Raw genomic sequence first — 16,802 nt, forward strand, 5'->3', positions numbered from 1 at the left:
TCAGTTTTGGGCACACACTTTACTGCACTTAAGTTCTTACACATTCATTTCCCAAATGGGACAAGTGTATCCATCTTTTTAACCTTCATAGGTCACATAAGTCCCAGCCCAGAGTGGGAACTCAACAAATACTTGATCTTCAAAGCATGACCATGCATCCATCCATAATTCTCTATTGTATGAAACTGATTTTCTGCATCCAGCCTCCCACATGCCATTTGTAGGATATATATAATTTCACAATAGGCTTTTTTTTTTCTTCCTGAGATAGTGTTCACTTTAGACAGAGTCCAAGTTCCAAATCAAGATGACATTCAGGTGTGTCTGGTGGTTTAGTCATTAAAAGACAAATACCAACCCATTATTTGCCTATACACTGTGAATTTACCCTTCCCTTTACTCTCCTGGCTCTTATGAAAGCATTTAGTTTAGTTCTTGCCACCTGTAAAAGGCCTGGTCCACTGGACACTTTGTGGTCCTAGAAGAGCCTTTAGTTCAGCTTTTGTCGCATATAAAAGCTGTGTGTCGTGACTGAAGATTCTCTACTATCTTTTCTTCTATTACTATGCCTTTGGCTACTTCATCCTCTGACAGCAATAACTTGGTTTCTGAGTCTTTGGTTACAATAACCACAAAGGACTGTCGTGACTCAAGGACATTAGCCACCACCACTTGATGTTGATAAACTTCCAAAGCATTCCGAGCACGATTAATTATGATGGAAGGGTCAGTCTCCAACTTAAAGGAAATTATGAATGCTTTCGGAGCCCAATTTTTAACCAAAGGAGAAAGCATTTTTGGCACCATCTTCATTGTTATCTGTATTGGGAAAAGAAAAGTTTAATAAGCAAACATTGGTCACTACCTACTAGGAAACTAAAGAATTGGGGACTCAGATTTTTGCCTATGTAAATGGGATTTCTCATTGTCAAACTCTTCAAAGAACATTAAATGCTTAGTTTAAGCCTAGATTCTTATGGGGTTCATAACAATGTCTATATTCAACACTTCATTTGTATATTAGGGCAAACTGTTGGCTATCCCCATTACATTTTATCAAAAACATTTAAAAACAAAACCCTCAAATAAATACAAATGATATGTTCAAGCAAATACTATATTGACAAAAGCTCAATAATAGTCTCTTGGTCTAAAATATTTCTTGCATTGGCAGAATGGCTATTGGTTTCCATTGACAATTCATTCCCTTGTAACCAGAAGTATAAATGGAACAATTACATAAAGAGCACTGAAGAAACAACTGATTTGAATTTCATGACATCAAAACTCCTGCCATTTGGTTCCTAAACCTTCAAAGGGAATACCAAGTCATTTTGTGTACTTGCAAAACAATTACTATATATATCATTAGTTAATATTATATAATACAAATAATATATAATATTTATATATAATAATTAATATATATTATCCTACCATTTTGTGTACCTGCAAGACAACTAATATATTTATGGAGTAAACAACAGAACCCAGAATTTTTAAGTGTGAAATCTTTTAGCAAGAATGACAGTGCTCTAATACCACCACCCTACTTTATTTTTCTCCTTAGCATTTATCACAGCCAAAGGTAGTATGCATTTGATTTCCCTGAGGAGTGTAAGCACTGTAAGTGCTAGGCAACATATTTTTTTCTCCAGCTCTAGCAATAGTGTCTGGCATACACTAGGTACTCTATTGAGTATTTGTTAAAGAAATGAATAAGGATTGGAGGGCTCAGTGGTTAAGGCACTTACTTGCCTGCAAAACCTAACGACCAGAGTCCAATTCACCAGTATCCACATAAAGCCAGATGCAAAGTGACATATGCATCTGGCATTTGTTTGCAGTGGCTGGAGGCCCTAGCTTGCCATTTTCATTCTCTCTCTGCTTGCAATTTTTTTTTTTTTTTTTAGAGAAATGAACAGGGCTGGAGAGATGGCTTAACAGTTAAGGCACTTCCATGTGAAGCCCAGTAACCCAGGTTTGATTCTGCACTACCCACATAAGCCAGATGTACACGGTGGTGTATGCATCTGGAGTTTGTCTGCAGTGGCTGGAGGTCCCGGTGTGCCCATTCTATCTCCCTCTCTCTAATAAATAGATAGATAAATAAAATATTTTTTAAAAGATAAGAAATGAGCAAACCATCCTTCAGGTTGCCCTCAGGTAGTTTCTCCTATAAATTTTTCTTGTATCATCCAATAAATGACTGAAAACTCCCTCAGGTTCCAAGATACCAGATCATCTTAAGATTTCAACTACTCTACCCTCTCCATACCTCTACCTTAAAAGATATTAATCTCCAACCCTCTACTCTCTTCTTCACCTTTCAAAATGCCAGTATTTTCAGGTAATAAAAGCTCTTTCCTACTTATATACCACTTGCCTCCACAAGATGAAGCTCAAGCTCCTGCAGGAATGCAGAGGGCTGGACAGATGACTCAGCAGTTAAAGGCACTTGCTTGCAAAGCCAAGCGACCCTGGTTCCACTCCCAGTACCCTAAACCAGATGTACATGTGTAGGTGCCTGGAGTTCACCTGAAGAGGCAGGAAGCTCTGGTGCACCCACACACACACACAGAAGGAATACAGGGTGGCACATGCAATTGGAGTTTGGTTTTCAGTTGCCGGAGGCCCTGTCTTACTCATTCTCTCTCTTTCCTCTTTTTCTCAAATAAATAAATAAAATAAAAAGGAATATAGTTTCCTATGGAGCAAGTTACTTCTTCAGGTTTACCAAAGCACTTCAGTTCACAGAACAATGCCCAGTTCCAAACTCTAACTGCATAACTCCACTTGGGATGACTTTCCCCAGTTTATTATTATACCCATCTGCTCATCTTTGGAAACCCAGTTCAAATCATTTCCTCCAGGAAGCCATCTGAGACTCCCCCAACTCGTTCCCCCGTGATCTGACTGCACTTTGTACATACCTCCACTAGAGCATTTATCACTCTGTATTGTAATTATGTCTGTATCCAGTTCCCTGGCTAGACTGTGAGGTCCTTGAGGGAGGGCGATGTCTTAGTCTCTGTATCCCCAATGCCTAGTGCATACAGAATGCAAAGAGGCCATCACCAGATCAAGAGGAAATTAACCCAAGATTGGTTATAGGGGATCAGATCTCTGGAAGAGAAGCGCCCATCACCTGCAGTGGGCCACCAGATGACTGGATCTTGTGTTCAGGCATTTCAGACACAGGAATATAGAAATCTGACACGGCCGCAGCCAGGTAAAACATCGCAGAAGAGCCTGCAAAGAAAAGCAGAAAGTGTAACACATGGGGGTAGAGGTATGGAATCATAAAGTTTCTTTTCAACTCGGGTTCCCCGGTTGAGAGCCTCAACGAGGTTAGCACGAGGCCCGGGGGGAAAAGTGACTGAGGAGTAAGGCTCTCTCTGCTTCCGAAGGATTTCCGGGACACGCACCTAGAGGGCTGAGCGCCTGGGCGGCAGCCTGCAGCAGATGCAGATAGTCCGCCAAAGTGGTGAACTCCACAGCCACAAAGGTGCCCGCAGCCTCTGCCTCCTGGTAGCTTTGCAAAGCTGCTACGAAGCCCGGGAGCGCATCCTCCTCGGCCTCCAGGCTCAGCTTGCCCGATAGGGCTGGCCCAGAAGGCCGCAGGGCCGACAGCCAGACCTGGGGCGGGAAGCGGTGCGCAAAGGGGAAGGCCGAGCGAGCGCGGTACAAGAACAGGACCCCGTAGCCCCGAGCCAGGAAGACCTCGGCCGACGTGGCCCCGCGCCGCCCGCTGCTGAAGTTGTCCAGAAAGCGCACGGGTCGCGCTTCCAGAGGGACCTTAGTGCCGCCTGACGTGACCAACACCACCCGCCGGCCCTGCGCGCCCATCCTGGCCGCGAAGCTAGCCATAACCTCCGCCCAGCGTTCGGCACCCGCGGGCCGTGGGAACTCCGTGACCAGGTTTGTTTCCGCCATCAGCGCGCTAGCACCTCTGCGCCTGCGCACTCCCAGACCATTGACGCCACGCCCCCTCCCCTTACCTGAGCTCCGCGCCAGCGCAAGCGTAATGGTGTCCCGGGTCGGCCTCTAGGTCCTATCTTGCCAAATAGGGAAATGCTTGTTCATTCCGTCCCAGAGCCCACGGAATGTGGTATTGCGCGGTGGGAAATTGTCACTCTCGGCCGAGGGAATATCCGGAATAGTCACATTCCCTCCCGTGGGTTTCCGAGTTAGAAGAAGTGGGGTGGGGGAGGGGGGGAGAAGAAGAACTGACTACATTTGATCTTTATCGGCCACCATACAGGCCTTTCTGGACTTGGGCTCTATTGCAGTCAAATTCTGGTCTTTTAACGTGTAGGGCTTGTGGGGTTTGTGCTTCCTCCAGCCCCATCCCACTGCAGATGTTAGTTGGGCCAGGCCCCTCCCTTTGCCCTTGAAATACTAAGAACAAGGCTGTTCCGCGGCTATCACGTGACGACGGACGACGGTGTCCCCCGTGTCCTCGCCGGGCAACCGTCCTAGAGACTACACCGCTGGCTGCGACATGAACGTGATCTACCCGCTGGCGGTGCCCAAGGGGCGCCGGCTCTGCTGTGAGGTGTGCGAAGCCCCTGCCAAGCGGGTGTGCACGGCTTGTACAGTCACTTACTACTGGTAGGCCCTGGAACGTGGGACCTGGCACCTCAACTCCCTCCTCCATCCACGGGCCTGAGCCGGGTGTTCGCTAGAGCTGTGTCCTCTTGGTTCTGTCTAGGTCCACTGAAGACAGGCCTCTACGACTCTTGTGGCCTCGTCTGTCTCCTCTCCCACTTAAAACTCATTTGTCACCTCATGTTTTCTTGAGGTCTTACTATGTGTTATGCACCATTCTAGGTGCTGAAGTTAATGGGACAATTTTCTAGATTAGTTCCTTCCAAGTTCTGACATCCTAATGCGGGCGACAGATAAATAAACAGAACAGATAGTTTCCGAGAAAAATGTAAGGCAAGTAAAAAAATGTGAGGAGAGATTGGGCAGATGGATGCCTTCTCTGAGATAGACTATTGATCTGAAGATAAAGAACTAAAGAGCAAACCTTCTGCCCTGGATATGTCTGAGAGGGGGGAGGCGCTCTTAAGTGGAAAAGACTGTTGCCCTTGAGTTCTGGAAAGAGCTCTGCTGGTCGTGCATAGCTAAGAGGGTTTGCATGTAGGGGAGGTAGTACGACACAAGGTCAGCTTTTATGTATCCACCCTGTTCTGTTCCTCCTTCCAACCAGAAGTAATTCTTCTCTTCAGTCCATTTGGCACTCACTCTCAGCTGACTCTTACTTCTCTTTCAGTCACTGGCAAGCAATAGTCTCAGTTTTATTATGCTTCGCCGATAAAGGATCTCATGGTGACTATGTGCTGGACTGTCATGCATTTGCTATCTTTTGATCCATGTCAGACCCCCTGTGTATGCCCATGGTCTCCAGTAAAGAGCCTGAGTAATTGCACTAATATTTGATGAAGACATGAATAAATTATTACTTCATTTCCCATGCCCTTATCTTTCTTCTTTTTTCTTCTTTCTTTCACATGATCTCCCCCCCTCCCCTGCACACCTTCTCAGTATTGGGGATAGAGCCCAGGGCCTCACATGTGCTAGGCAAATGTTCTGTGCATGAGCCATGTCCCCAGTCCTTTTCACTTACTTTTTGTTTGTTCTTTGAGATAGGGTTTCACTAGTCCATGCTGACCTAGAATTCACTATGTAGTCTCAGGGTGGCCTTGAACTCATGGTGATCCTCTTATATCTGCCTCCCAAGTGCTGGGACAACGGTATGAACCACCACCTGGCTTCACTTACTTTTAATTCCTTTTAAGCTCTTCTTTTTCTCCCCCTTCCCACCTTTCTTCAGATTTCTGTGTATTTGTGTCCTAAAAATTTAGAGGTTTTTAAAAAATGTTTGTTTACTTAGCATATGTGTATGCACACACACATGCACACATGCCATGGCACGCAAGTGGAGATCAGAGGACAACCTTGAGGTGTCTGCTCCACCATCTGAGAAAGGGTCTCTTGCCACTTGTTGCAGTTAAATTTTTCTTTACTGAACAGGATGCCCACCCAGAAGCAGCTTATGGTAGGAAAGGGATTACTTCAGATTATGGTTTTGAGGGAAGTCTCATCGTGGCAGGGAAAGCATGAGAGGCATAGCAGTACATCTCCACAGCAGCAGGAAGGAAGCAGTCTGAGTGAGCTAGTTTAGTGGGCTGGATTACAAAATCCCAAGACCTGACCCTAGTGACATCTCCAGCAAGGCTCCACTTCCCAAAAGCCCCATAATTTTCCCAGATTACCACCAGCCACAGACCAAGTTTTCAAAACACACAAGTCTCTGAGGGAAATTTCATTCAAGCCACCATACTATTACAACCACAAGCTTCAGACTGTATCAGGTTTACAAGGGCACTGGAGAATTGAATGCAGACCATCAGGGTTTGCAAGCAAGTACCTTTAATGTCTGAACCATATCCCCAGATCCTGAAGATATTTTTGGTAAATCAGAACCAAGGCAGTTGGTGTATAAATTTTGATGCCTGAATGTAAAGCAACTACTATATGGACAAAGTTGGTGCATAATGAATATTTATTTACATCATCCTAAATATAAACAGTGAAAATGAGTCAGTTTGGATCCTAAAGTTTTCTTTCTGCACTAATTTCCAAGTTATAAATGCAATTTATGCTCATTGCAGAATCACTGGGAATACAAAAAATAAAGAAGAAAAATTATCCACAATCATACTGCCCAGAGAAAAACAACCTGACATTTTGATGAGTATTCTTTTATTCCTTGTCTTCTAAATACATTTATTTTATATACTACATTTAATCTTATACATATTGTTTTACAATAATTTGTGAGTATGTTCCCAGGGAATATGATGTTTTTAAGAGCTTTAAGAAAGAACACACTGAAGTATTAGTTATAGATAAATTAAAGATGCTTTAGAGCAAGTGTGGTGACATATACCTTTAATCCCAGCACTTGGGAGGCTGAGGTAGGAAGATCACTATGAGTTCAAGGCCACCCTGACACTACATAGTAAATTCTAGGTCAGCTTGTGCCAGAGCAAGACCCTACCTCAAAAAAAAAAAAAAAAAAAAAGTGCTTGGTGTGGTGGCACACACCTTTAATCCCAGCACTTGGGAGGCAGAGGTAGGAGGATCACTGTGAGTTTGAGACCAGCCTGGGACTATAGAGGGAGTGCCAGGTCATCCAGGGCTACAATGAAACCCTACCTTAAAACAAAACAAAAAAACTCTAAACAAACAAAGAAGTTTTAGTATTGTAGATCTGCACATCACAGCATATGGAAAAAAATTTACAATACTATATATATACATATATTAATTAATTAATTAGGTTTTTCATGGTAGGGTTTCACTCTAGTCTGGGCTGACCTGGAATTCACTATGTAGTCTCAGGGGGCTTCAAACTCACAGTGATCCTCCTCCCTCTGCCTCCCAAGTGCTGGGATTAAAGGTGTGTGCTACCACACCAAACAATTTACAATATTTTTAATTTAACACATATTCTAAATGCTTACAGTAGTCAGGAGAGGAAAACATTAAATGACATTTAATAATAAGCAAAAGATGGCTCATACATGTGATACCAGAATTTGGGAGGTGGAGGCAGGAGGCTCACCATAAATTCAAGACCATGTTGGACTGCACAGTGAATTTAAGGCAAGCCTGTGCTACAGTGTGAACCTGTCTCAAAAGAAAAGAAAGGGAAAAGAGAGCATAACTAAAGTTGTTACTATATGGCACTTCACAACAAGAAAAAAGGGAAAAGAGAGGATCTGTGGTGAATAGTAGAATGAATGCCTTGCCTAAAGACATTCAAATTCAGGTTATGAAGACCTGATGATGCTTAAATGAAACACATATGGCTCACAAACTGTTTAATTATGAGCCCTGAATGAAAACATACTTATAATAGCTACTTCTTTATGTTACTCCCTCCTATGTTGAAAGTTGGGGTAAAACAGCTGCGTAACAAGTATATAAACAAAGGTGCTCACAAGTATGTAAACAAAGCCCACTGTATTTACAAAGGCAAGATATGTCAGTTGAGCGTAGTGAAACAAAAGATCAGGATGATAGCGTGGTGTCGCATGCCTTTAATCCTAGCACTCAGGAGGCAGAGGTAGGAGGATTGCAGTGAGTTTGAGGCCACCCTGAGACTCCATAGTTAAATCCCGGTCAGCCTGAGCCAGAGTGAAACCCTACCTCGGGTGGCGGGGGGGGATCAGGTTGTTAAATGTTCACACACTAACTCAACAAGTCCTTCTTGAATAAAACCCTGTGGAACATAGCTATTTCTGAATCATGGCTATTAAGTGTTTTTATTGATTTATTTGCAGTAGTTCTCTACCCTACTCTACTGCCAGAAACTGAAAGTGCTTTCTGTCATTTTATGGTAGCTGCCATAGTTTGTAAAGAAAAGACTTGATTGCATTTATGTTATTGGAGGAGGAAGGAAGGAGGGAGGGTGCTAGGACTCAGCTGCTTTTGTGCTTCAACTCCGGGTTGAGTAGTTGCAACTGAAACCATAGAGCTAACAAAGTCTAAAATAGTTACTGTCTGGCTCTTCACAGAAAAATATTGGATCCTTCCCTTAGATTATTGTTACTTGTTTTGCAATATGTATAATGTACAATAGGGCCAAACTGTTAAGTCTCAGACTTAAGTGAAAATATTTAATAGACAGTGGAAATGCAAAAACCTATATATAATTGCATCTAACTAACAACAGAGGCTCAAAATACATAAAGCCAAAATTTACAGAATTGAAGAAGAACTAAGTAATTGAATAACAATAGCTGAAAGCTTCAATCTCCCACTTCCAGTAGTGAATAGAACAGCCAGGCAGAACATAGAAAAGAAATTAAAGCCTAGTACAATGCTATAAATGGACTAGGCCAAACATATCTACAGAACACCTTCAGTAATAGAATACACATTTTTTTTCAAGTGCACAGAAAACATTCTTCAGGATAAAAGATATGTTAGGGGCTGGAGAGATGGCTTAGTGGTTAAGTGCTTGCCTGTGAAGCCTAAGGACCCCGGTTCAAGGCTCGGTTCCCCAGGTCCCATGTTAGCCAGATGCACAAGGGGGCGCACACGTCTGGAGTTCGTTTGCAGAGGCTGGAAGCCCTGGCACGCCCATTCTCTCTCTCTTCCTCTATCTGTCTCTCTCTCTATGTCTGTTGCTCTCAAATAAATAAATAAAAAATTTTAAAAAAAAGATATGTTAGATCATAAAACAAATCTCAGTATGTATATGAAGATAAAAATCATGGAACAGGGCTAGGGAGATGGCGTAGTGGTTAAGGTATTTGCCTGCAAAGCCAAAGGACCCAGGTTTGATTCTCTAGGACCCACTTAAGCCAGATGCACAAGGTGGCACATATGTCTGGAGTTCATTTATAGTTGCTGAAGGCCTTGGTGCACCCATTCTCTCTCTCTCAAATAAGTAAAACATAAAAAAAATCCTGGAACTTATGCCCTTCAATGACAGTGGAATTAAGCTAACAATCGGTAATAAGGAAATATGTTCACAATAAGTGGAAATAATATACTCTTCAACATCTCATCAGAGAAATCACTGGGGGGATTTAAAAATGATATAAATGAAAAACAAAACTACAACACACTAAAACTTATGGGATGCAGGCAAAGCTGTGTTTAGAGGACACCATGGGAATTTGTGCTCATGAATTTATGGTGATAAGTATATGCATGAGAAAAGATCTCAAGTCCTAAGACATTATGCAAAGAAGCACAAACTAAAAACATTCCTAAATTATCTCCTCACATGGCTGTGTTTTGGGTGCAGACACACACAGAAGGAAGGAAATTTCAGAGATAAATGAATTAGAGAGTAGAAAGGATAAGCAAAAGTCCCTTGAAAAGATCAACAAGACTGGCAAGCCTTTAGCTAGAGGCCAAGGAAAAATGATTCAAATTACTAAAATCAGAAATGAAACGGGACATTACCATCAACAGAAACAGGAGCATATAAGAATACTATGAGCAGTTGTGTGTCAACAAATTAGATAATCTACATGAAATGGACGTATTCCTAAAATGAAACCAAACTGATTCAAGAGGAAATGGAAGAATATATGAATAGATCTATAACAAGTATAGAAACAGTCAAAGACCAAATGACTTCAGATTTTTGGATTCTTCCATATGTTTGAAGAATTGACATCAATGGGATTTTTTTTATAATCATGGAAAATGTTAATGAATATTAAATAAAAAAAAAGAATTGACATCAGCTTCCACAAACTCTTCCCCCAAAAGACGAGGAATAAATAATTTCTAACTCATTCTATCAGACTAGTATTATCCTGATAACAAAACCAGATTAAAATATGGTAAGAAAGCCTACAATCCCAGCACCCCAAAGGTTGAGCTAGTTCCTGGGTTACAGAGTGAGTTTCAGGTCAGCCTGGCTGCAGTGAGGCCCTTACTCAAAAAGAAAAGAAAAAAAAAAAACTACAGATCCAATATCCCTTATGAATGTAGATGCAAAATCCTCAACAATTTTTAAAATTCATTTTCATTTATTTATTCGTGAGAGAAAGAAAGAGGCATAGAGAGGGAGAGAGAGAATGGGCACGCCAGGGCCTCTAGCTGCTGCAAGCAAACTCCAGACACATGGGTTACCTTGTGCATCTGGCTTACATGGGTCCTGGAGAATCAAATCTGGGTTGTTTGGCTTTGTAGGCAAGTTCCTTAACTGCTAAGCTACCTCTCCAGCCCCTCAACAAATCTTTACCCAAATCAATGACATATATGAAGGATTATATAGCAATTTTGATTTATCCTAGGAATTTCAAGATAGGTTCAACATACATATATCAAAATTAAGTATGTATTAGTAAAAAATTTTAAATCTACAGTATTAATAGAACATAGATAAAACCCTATGATTGTCTCAGTAGATACAGGGAAAAAAATTCCAACACTTCATGATAAACATGCTTAAGCTATGAAAAGAAGGGAACTTCTGTTACTTGGTAAAAATAAATATGCAAAATCTATAGAAAAGCACATATTTTGTGGTTAAAGGCTGAGAGCTTCCCCACCTTAGAAGTGAGACACTGACACAGCTTTGCCCACTCCATTCATCATTGTATTAGTTCTTGCCGGGACAGTTAGGCAAGGCAATGAGGTAGCAGGCATCCAGCTTGGAGAGGATGGAGTTAAGTTACCTCACTGGCAGAGGACACAATCCAATTGTGATGGCTAATTGTATGTGCCAGGTCTGAGTGAACAAAGGGATGCAGATAATTGATAAAACTTTTACTTCTGTGTGTCTGACTGACTAGCATTTAAATAAGTGGATAGAGGAAAGAAAAATTGCACTCATCAATGTGGGTTGGCATCATCAATCTACTACTAAGGGTCTGAGCAAACGGAGCAAACAAGCACAGGGTAGGGGAAAGTTGTTCTCTCCTATTCTGGGATATTCCCTCTTCTGCCCTTGGATATGATAACATTTGGTTCTGGGACCTTTGGGCTCTAGGACATATGCCAGCAACTCCCTCCTCTCTTCTTGCCCTCTAGTTTTCACCCTTCCACTTAGTCTGAATTATAGCACTGGCTTTTCTGATTATCCAACTAGCAGATTGTGGGACTCTAAGGGATCTCCTAGCTGACAAAATAGGATCACACTCCTGTGGCCAAGCTAAGTGAGGTGGAGAAATATGACACAGAGCTTGACAAAGGTTCCCCTGTGGCAGCAACAAGCTCTGCTTAAAGACCCAGTAATCAATAAAGTCACCAATAAGATGGTGAAAGGATTAAACAAAGTACTGGGCAGATGTTGAGAAGGAAGCAGTTTGAGAAGTGCCGTGCTGCTTCTATAAAGGAACAAGGTCTCGTCATATACAACTCATATACCCTCCTCCATCAGGCCCTGACCCCTGAGCCTGGATTGGACTGATCCTCAAGCATGGCCAACTCTACCAGATCCCTGTGCCACTAGCTGACTGACTGATGCTGCTGCTTGCTGACCATGTTGAGAAGGATCACTGAGTTCTAGAAGAGTAAGCACCAGCAGACACTGATGCCAGAAAAGCTGTTCTGTGAGCTAGCTGCTGGAGGCTTTCCATAGCAAGGGTCCAAGTTCAAGAAGAAGCAAGACACATACAAGATGACCAAGACAAGATTGAAGAGATGGTTCAGTGGTTAAAAGCCCTTGCTTGCAAAGCCTGATGGCCTGGGTTTAAGTCCCCAGAAGCCATGTAAATCCAAATGCACAAAGTGGTGTATGCATATGGAAGTTATTTTCAGTGGCAGGAGGTTCTTGTGTATCTATATTCTCTTTCTATATCTGTCTCATTAATACCTTCTGCAACCCAGTAACTGGTTTCCCTGTCCCCACCCCCTTGGAAAGAAGGAACTCATGACTCAGTGATTCCCTGCAAGAATCTTAGCCCCCATCTTCTCTTCACTCAGCTTGAGGCACACCTTTGGATGCTATGACAGGAAGCAGTTTTTAAGTGTCAGAAAAGATTTATTAAGCCAGGCATAGTAACACACACCTTTAATCCTGGCACTCAGGAGGCAGAGGTAGGAGGATCGTTGTGAGTTTAAGGCCAGTCTAGGACTAGAGACTGAGTGCCAGGTCAGCCTGGGCTAGAGTGAGACCCTACTTGAAAACCAAAAATAAGATAAAATAAATAAATAATGATTTATTATAAAGTCCCCACATTGAGCTTGGTTCTGTGGTACAGAATTACCATCCATTAAAACTCACTAGAAGAAGAAAATAATGAAGACAACAAACAGAATGGGTGAAGATACTTGCACATTATATATCTGATAATAATCTTGTATCCAGAATATGTAAAGAACTCCTTAAGCTCAACAATAAAAGGGAACAGTTTTTTATTAATTAGTTTTGTACTCAGTAAATACAGTCAAGTTGGTACCATTGTTAGGCTTGTCCATGTCCTACCCTCTCCCCTGACCCCTCCTTGTTGAGGTATATGGGTCATGTATTGTGGAGTAAGCCCACAGTTATGGGTAGGAGAAATGTCTCTGCATATCATGACCCAACGTGTAGCTCTGACATTCCTTCCGCCCCCTCTTTTGCAAAATTTCCCTTAGCCACATTGGGTTCATTTTTGGTCAGCTTCAGTGATGAGGTGTTGGGAGCCTCTGTATCTCTGGATATATGATTTGGTAGGAGTTGATTGTTCTCTGTGTTGAATCTCCTTTACCCTTGTGCTGGTACCAGGTTCACCAAGAAAATAGCACCCTTGCTTGTTTCGCCAATTATTCTTAGTTTCAGCTGAGGCCCTTTTGAGGTATGATGGGGTGGGTCTTTCCTTAGGATCTGTGCCCATCTTTCTTTCCAGGGGATGTGCAGTGCAGTTAGGCAGTCACCATATTGGCCAAAGTCCAAAGGAACCATTTTTTTTTTTTTTGGTTTTTCGAGGTAGGGTCTCACTCTGGCTCAGGCTGACCTGGAATTCACTATGTAGTCTCAGGGTGGCCTCGAACTCTCGGCAATCCTCCTACCTCTGCCTCCCGAGTGCTGGGATTAAAGGCGTGCGCCACCACGCCCGGCCCATTTTTTTTTAATGGGGTAAAAAAGGGTTAAGAAGATAGCTTATTAGTTAAAGGTGCTTTCTAGCAAGCTTGCTGGCCTGAGTCTGATTCCCCAGTGCCTACATACAGATGGAAGCAAAATGGTGCATGTACCTGCAGTCCTAATGTATCTATGGCAATAGGAGGTAGAGCCCAGAGAATCCCAGCATTTGTGAGGCTGAAGCTGGAGAATTACCATGTGCTCAAAGACCAACCTGAGGTGCAGAGAAAGTTCCAGGCCAGCCTGCACTATAGAGTGAGACCCTATCTCAGACAAACCTCACACCATAGTCAGGATGCGTGCACGCAGTCAGAAAGGCTGTGAAGCAAACTGTGCTCTTAGCACTAGCACACACCGATTTTGAAGTGAAGGCTTCGAGTAACGCGTATGCCTCCTTTTAAAATTTTTACCAGATGTTGTTTTGTTTTCAGAGAGTCAAATAATTTCATACAAGACCATCCTGTGCTATTGGGGTTGGAGGCCATTCCCAGTATAGTCTAAGCCTCTTCAGAAGCTCCAAAGACAATGTTAATAATATTGGTGACATTAGTAGAGGGAAACATGTTTATCAAGTATCTTCTAGATCTATATCAAATGGAAGTTTTTTTCCCATCCCAAAGAAAAAAGACCCTCAAATACATCAACTTAGTGTTTTAGGCATCTTGAAAATGGCCTTAGAACAATGTTAAGTTGATTTCACTACCAATTAGCAGAAGAGCCTTAGCATCTCTGTGTGACCTTGGAATGAGACCACATGCCCACAGAAGAGATTTCCTCACATCACCCTCCCAACCCCCACATAGTCATTTATTTTTATGTTTAGTTAATTGTTGAGTAGCACACAAAGAAATGGGTTTTATTATGACATTGTTGTAGTTTCCTTTGTGTTGCTGAAACAAAACACCCAACTAAAAACAGCTGATGGAGGAAAGGATTTATTTTGGCTTAATAGTCCCAAGGGGAAGCTTCAGCATGGCAGAAAAAGTTAGAAGAGCAGAGGTTGGGCATCACAACAACAGGAGAATGAGCTGAGTGCTGGCAAGAGGGGGCTGGCGTCTCAAAACCCATCTCCTTCAGCAAGGCTCCACCTCCCAAATTGCCACTAGCTGGGGACCAAGTATTCAAAACATGTAAGTTTATGGAGGGACATCTGATTCAAACCACCACGGACTTTTTTTTTTTTTCTATTTTTCAAGGTAGGGTGTCACTCTAGCCCAGGCTGACCTGGAATTCATTATATAGTCTCAGGGTGGCCTTGAACTAACAGTGATCCTCCTACCTCTGCCTCCCTAGTGCTGGGATTAAAGACATGCACCACCATGCCTGGCTTAACCATAGATATTTTTATAAATATATTATATTTTGTTCTTTTTTGTTTTTTTGGCAATTTAATACATGTATTCAATATATTTTGATTACATTCTTCTCCTATATTTTTTGTTCTTGCACTTCTCACTTCCCACCTCTGTGCTCTCTCCCCTCCTCTTGCAGTCTCCTTCCTCCCCACTCAAATAGTTCCCCATTCTGCTTTCATGGTATGTATATTCCATTATCTTCTCTTGTTCTGCTTTCCTTCCTTCTATTCCTTCCTTCACTCCCCTCTCTTTAGGCCTCTACTCTTTTCTGTTTTCATGTCCTATGCACATATGCACACACATACACACGTGTGCGTGCACACACACACACACAAATCTACATTCCCCATGAGTGAAAATATGCTTGTCTTTCTGAGTCTGACTTATTTCATTTGACATAATGATCTCTAGTTCCACCCATTCTCCTGTGAAAGTCATAATTTCTTTTTTCTTTACAGATGAATAAAATTCCATACGTATCACACTTTCTTTATCCATTCACCAGTTAATGGACATATAGGCTGATTTTGTCTTGGCTAATATGACTAGGGAAGCAATAAGCATGAATATGCAAGGATCTATGGTGTGCTGAATAATAGTCCTTTGAGATCCAAGAATGATATATATGAGTGGATCATACAATAGTTCTATTTTTAGTTTTTCAAGAAGCCTTCACACTGTTTTCCATAATGGCTGCACCAGTTTACATTCTCACCAGCGCAGTATAGTGGTTCTTTCCCCATATCTTCTCTACCATTTGCTGTTGGTTGTTTCCCTGATGGAATCCATTCTAACTGGGTGACATGGAGTCTCAAGGTAGTTTTAATTTGTGTTTCCCTAGTGCCTAGGAATGCTAATACAGTTTTACACCATCAAATAACTGCATAAGAGAAAGTAGATTTTTATCTCAGAAATGCCTTTGGGCTCCCTGTGGGTTTGTGCTAGCCTTACTTTTCTGGTGTCTAATGCTAAGCCAGTAGGAGGGCCAGAGACAAAAATAAGGAGGTCAGTGTTTCTATTGTCAGTGGTCCAGTACACCAGAGAGCTGACTGGGGCAGTATTCATGAGAAGATATGCCAGCTCCTGATTCCACTACGCACTGCAATGCCCTTCTACAACTCAGAAGAGGAGAGGCAGCATGGCCTACAGCAGCTGCAGCAGCGACAGGTAGGCCCTATGGGATGTCATGAGCTTAGCAGTGAAAGTAGTCTGAACTGGGGATTGGATGTGTAGATCACTGGTTTTGTAGCATTGGTGAGAACTGTCTGCATGTCTTCCTCCCCCACCCCCTTTAGTTTTGTTTTGCTCTAGTCCATGCTGACCTGGAATTCACCATGTAGTCTCAGGTTGGCCTTGAACTCATAGCCATCCTCCTACCTCTGCTTCCTGAGTGCTTGGATTAAAGGCATGTGCCACCACACCTGGCCTATATGTCTTTATGTCATGTTGGTGAGTTGTTTTCTACATATTTACTGAATATGCATCATACGTGTTACTTGGGGTGGCCATAGCAAGATGCCATGGATAGCATAAATGTAGTTTCTCATAATTCTGGAGGTTGGAAGTCCAGGACAAGATAAGACCTCTCTTCCTAACTTGTGGATGGCTACCTTCTTTTGTGTGTGCATGTGGTGTGGTGTGTGTTTAGGCATAGTATGCATGAGCAGGTGCAGATGTGTGTGCTCTGACTGCATAGGTGTGGAGGGCAGAGTAGAATGTTGAGTGTCCTCTATTGCTCTTCAGCACTGTTTCTCTGATATATAAAGTCTCTTACTGAGGGCTGGAGAGATGGGTTAGTGGTTATGGCACTTTCCTGCAAAGCTTAAGGACTCAAGTTT

The 16,802-nt window shown here is 42.5% G+C and overlaps 2 protein-coding genes across 12 annotated transcripts in view; one reads left to right on the forward strand and one right to left on the reverse strand.

The window, feature by feature from the left end:
- Ppcs (phosphopantothenoylcysteine synthetase) lies at positions 1-4,364 on the reverse strand. 4 transcript variants are annotated; one of them, XM_045149830.1, is made up of 3 exons: positions 4,002-4,364; positions 3,149-3,252; positions 1-819 (listed from the first exon to the last, which is right to left on the reverse strand). In XM_045149830.1, the coding sequence occupies exons 2-3, from the start codon at positions 3,239-3,241 to the stop codon at positions 496-498; spliced, it is 417 nt and encodes a 138-aa protein (XP_045005765.1). In that variant the 5' UTR covers positions 3,242-3,252; positions 4,002-4,364; the 3' UTR covers positions 1-495. The 4 variants fall into 4 exon arrangements, with proteins under 4 accessions (XP_045005765.1, XP_045005764.1, XP_004670537.1 ...); XM_045149829.1 differs by lacking the exon at positions 4,002-4,364 and adding an exon at positions 3,874-3,986; XM_004670480.3 differs by lacking the exon at positions 4,002-4,364 and adding an exon at positions 3,429-3,948.
- Zmynd12 (zinc finger MYND-type containing 12) overlaps positions 3,500-16,802 on the forward strand; it is a 27,591-nt gene continuing 14,288 nt past the window's right edge. For 2 of the 8 annotated variants that reach the window (XM_045149821.1, XM_004670460.2), the window contains exons 1-2: positions 4,240-4,614; positions 15,990-16,131. In XM_045149821.1, coding sequence (XP_045005756.1) covers positions 4,505-4,614; positions 15,990-16,131 — 252 coding nt within the window. In that variant the 5' untranslated portion in view covers positions 4,240-4,504. Of the gene's footprint in view, positions 3,922-4,239; positions 4,615-15,989; positions 16,132-16,802 lie in introns of those variants that run through there. The other 6 variants (XM_045149822.1, XM_045149823.1, XM_045149824.1 and 3 more) reach the window with 5 other exon arrangements.

Source organism: Jaculus jaculus, chromosome 5 (genome assembly GCF_020740685.1).
Source record: "Jaculus jaculus isolate mJacJac1 chromosome 5, mJacJac1.mat.Y.cur, whole genome shotgun sequence".
Classification (NCBI taxonomy): Eukaryota; Metazoa; Chordata; class Mammalia; order Rodentia; family Dipodidae; genus Jaculus; species Jaculus jaculus.

Bases quoted from the DNA above. Each gene is read 5' to 3' on its own strand.
- Ppcs (XM_004670480.3), bottom strand. From the start codon at position 3,936: ATGGCGGAAACAAACCTGGTCACGGAGTTCCCACGGCCCGCGGGTGCC. The intron at 3,253-3,428 runs GTGCGTGTCCCG...TTTTCTTTGCAG, and splicing joins CCAGGCGCTCAGCCCTCTAG to GCTCTTCTGCGATGTTTTAC. The intron at 820-3,148 runs GTGATGGGCGCT...TTCCCAATACAG, and splicing joins CATCTGGTGGCCCACTGCAG to ATAACAATGAAGATGGTGCC.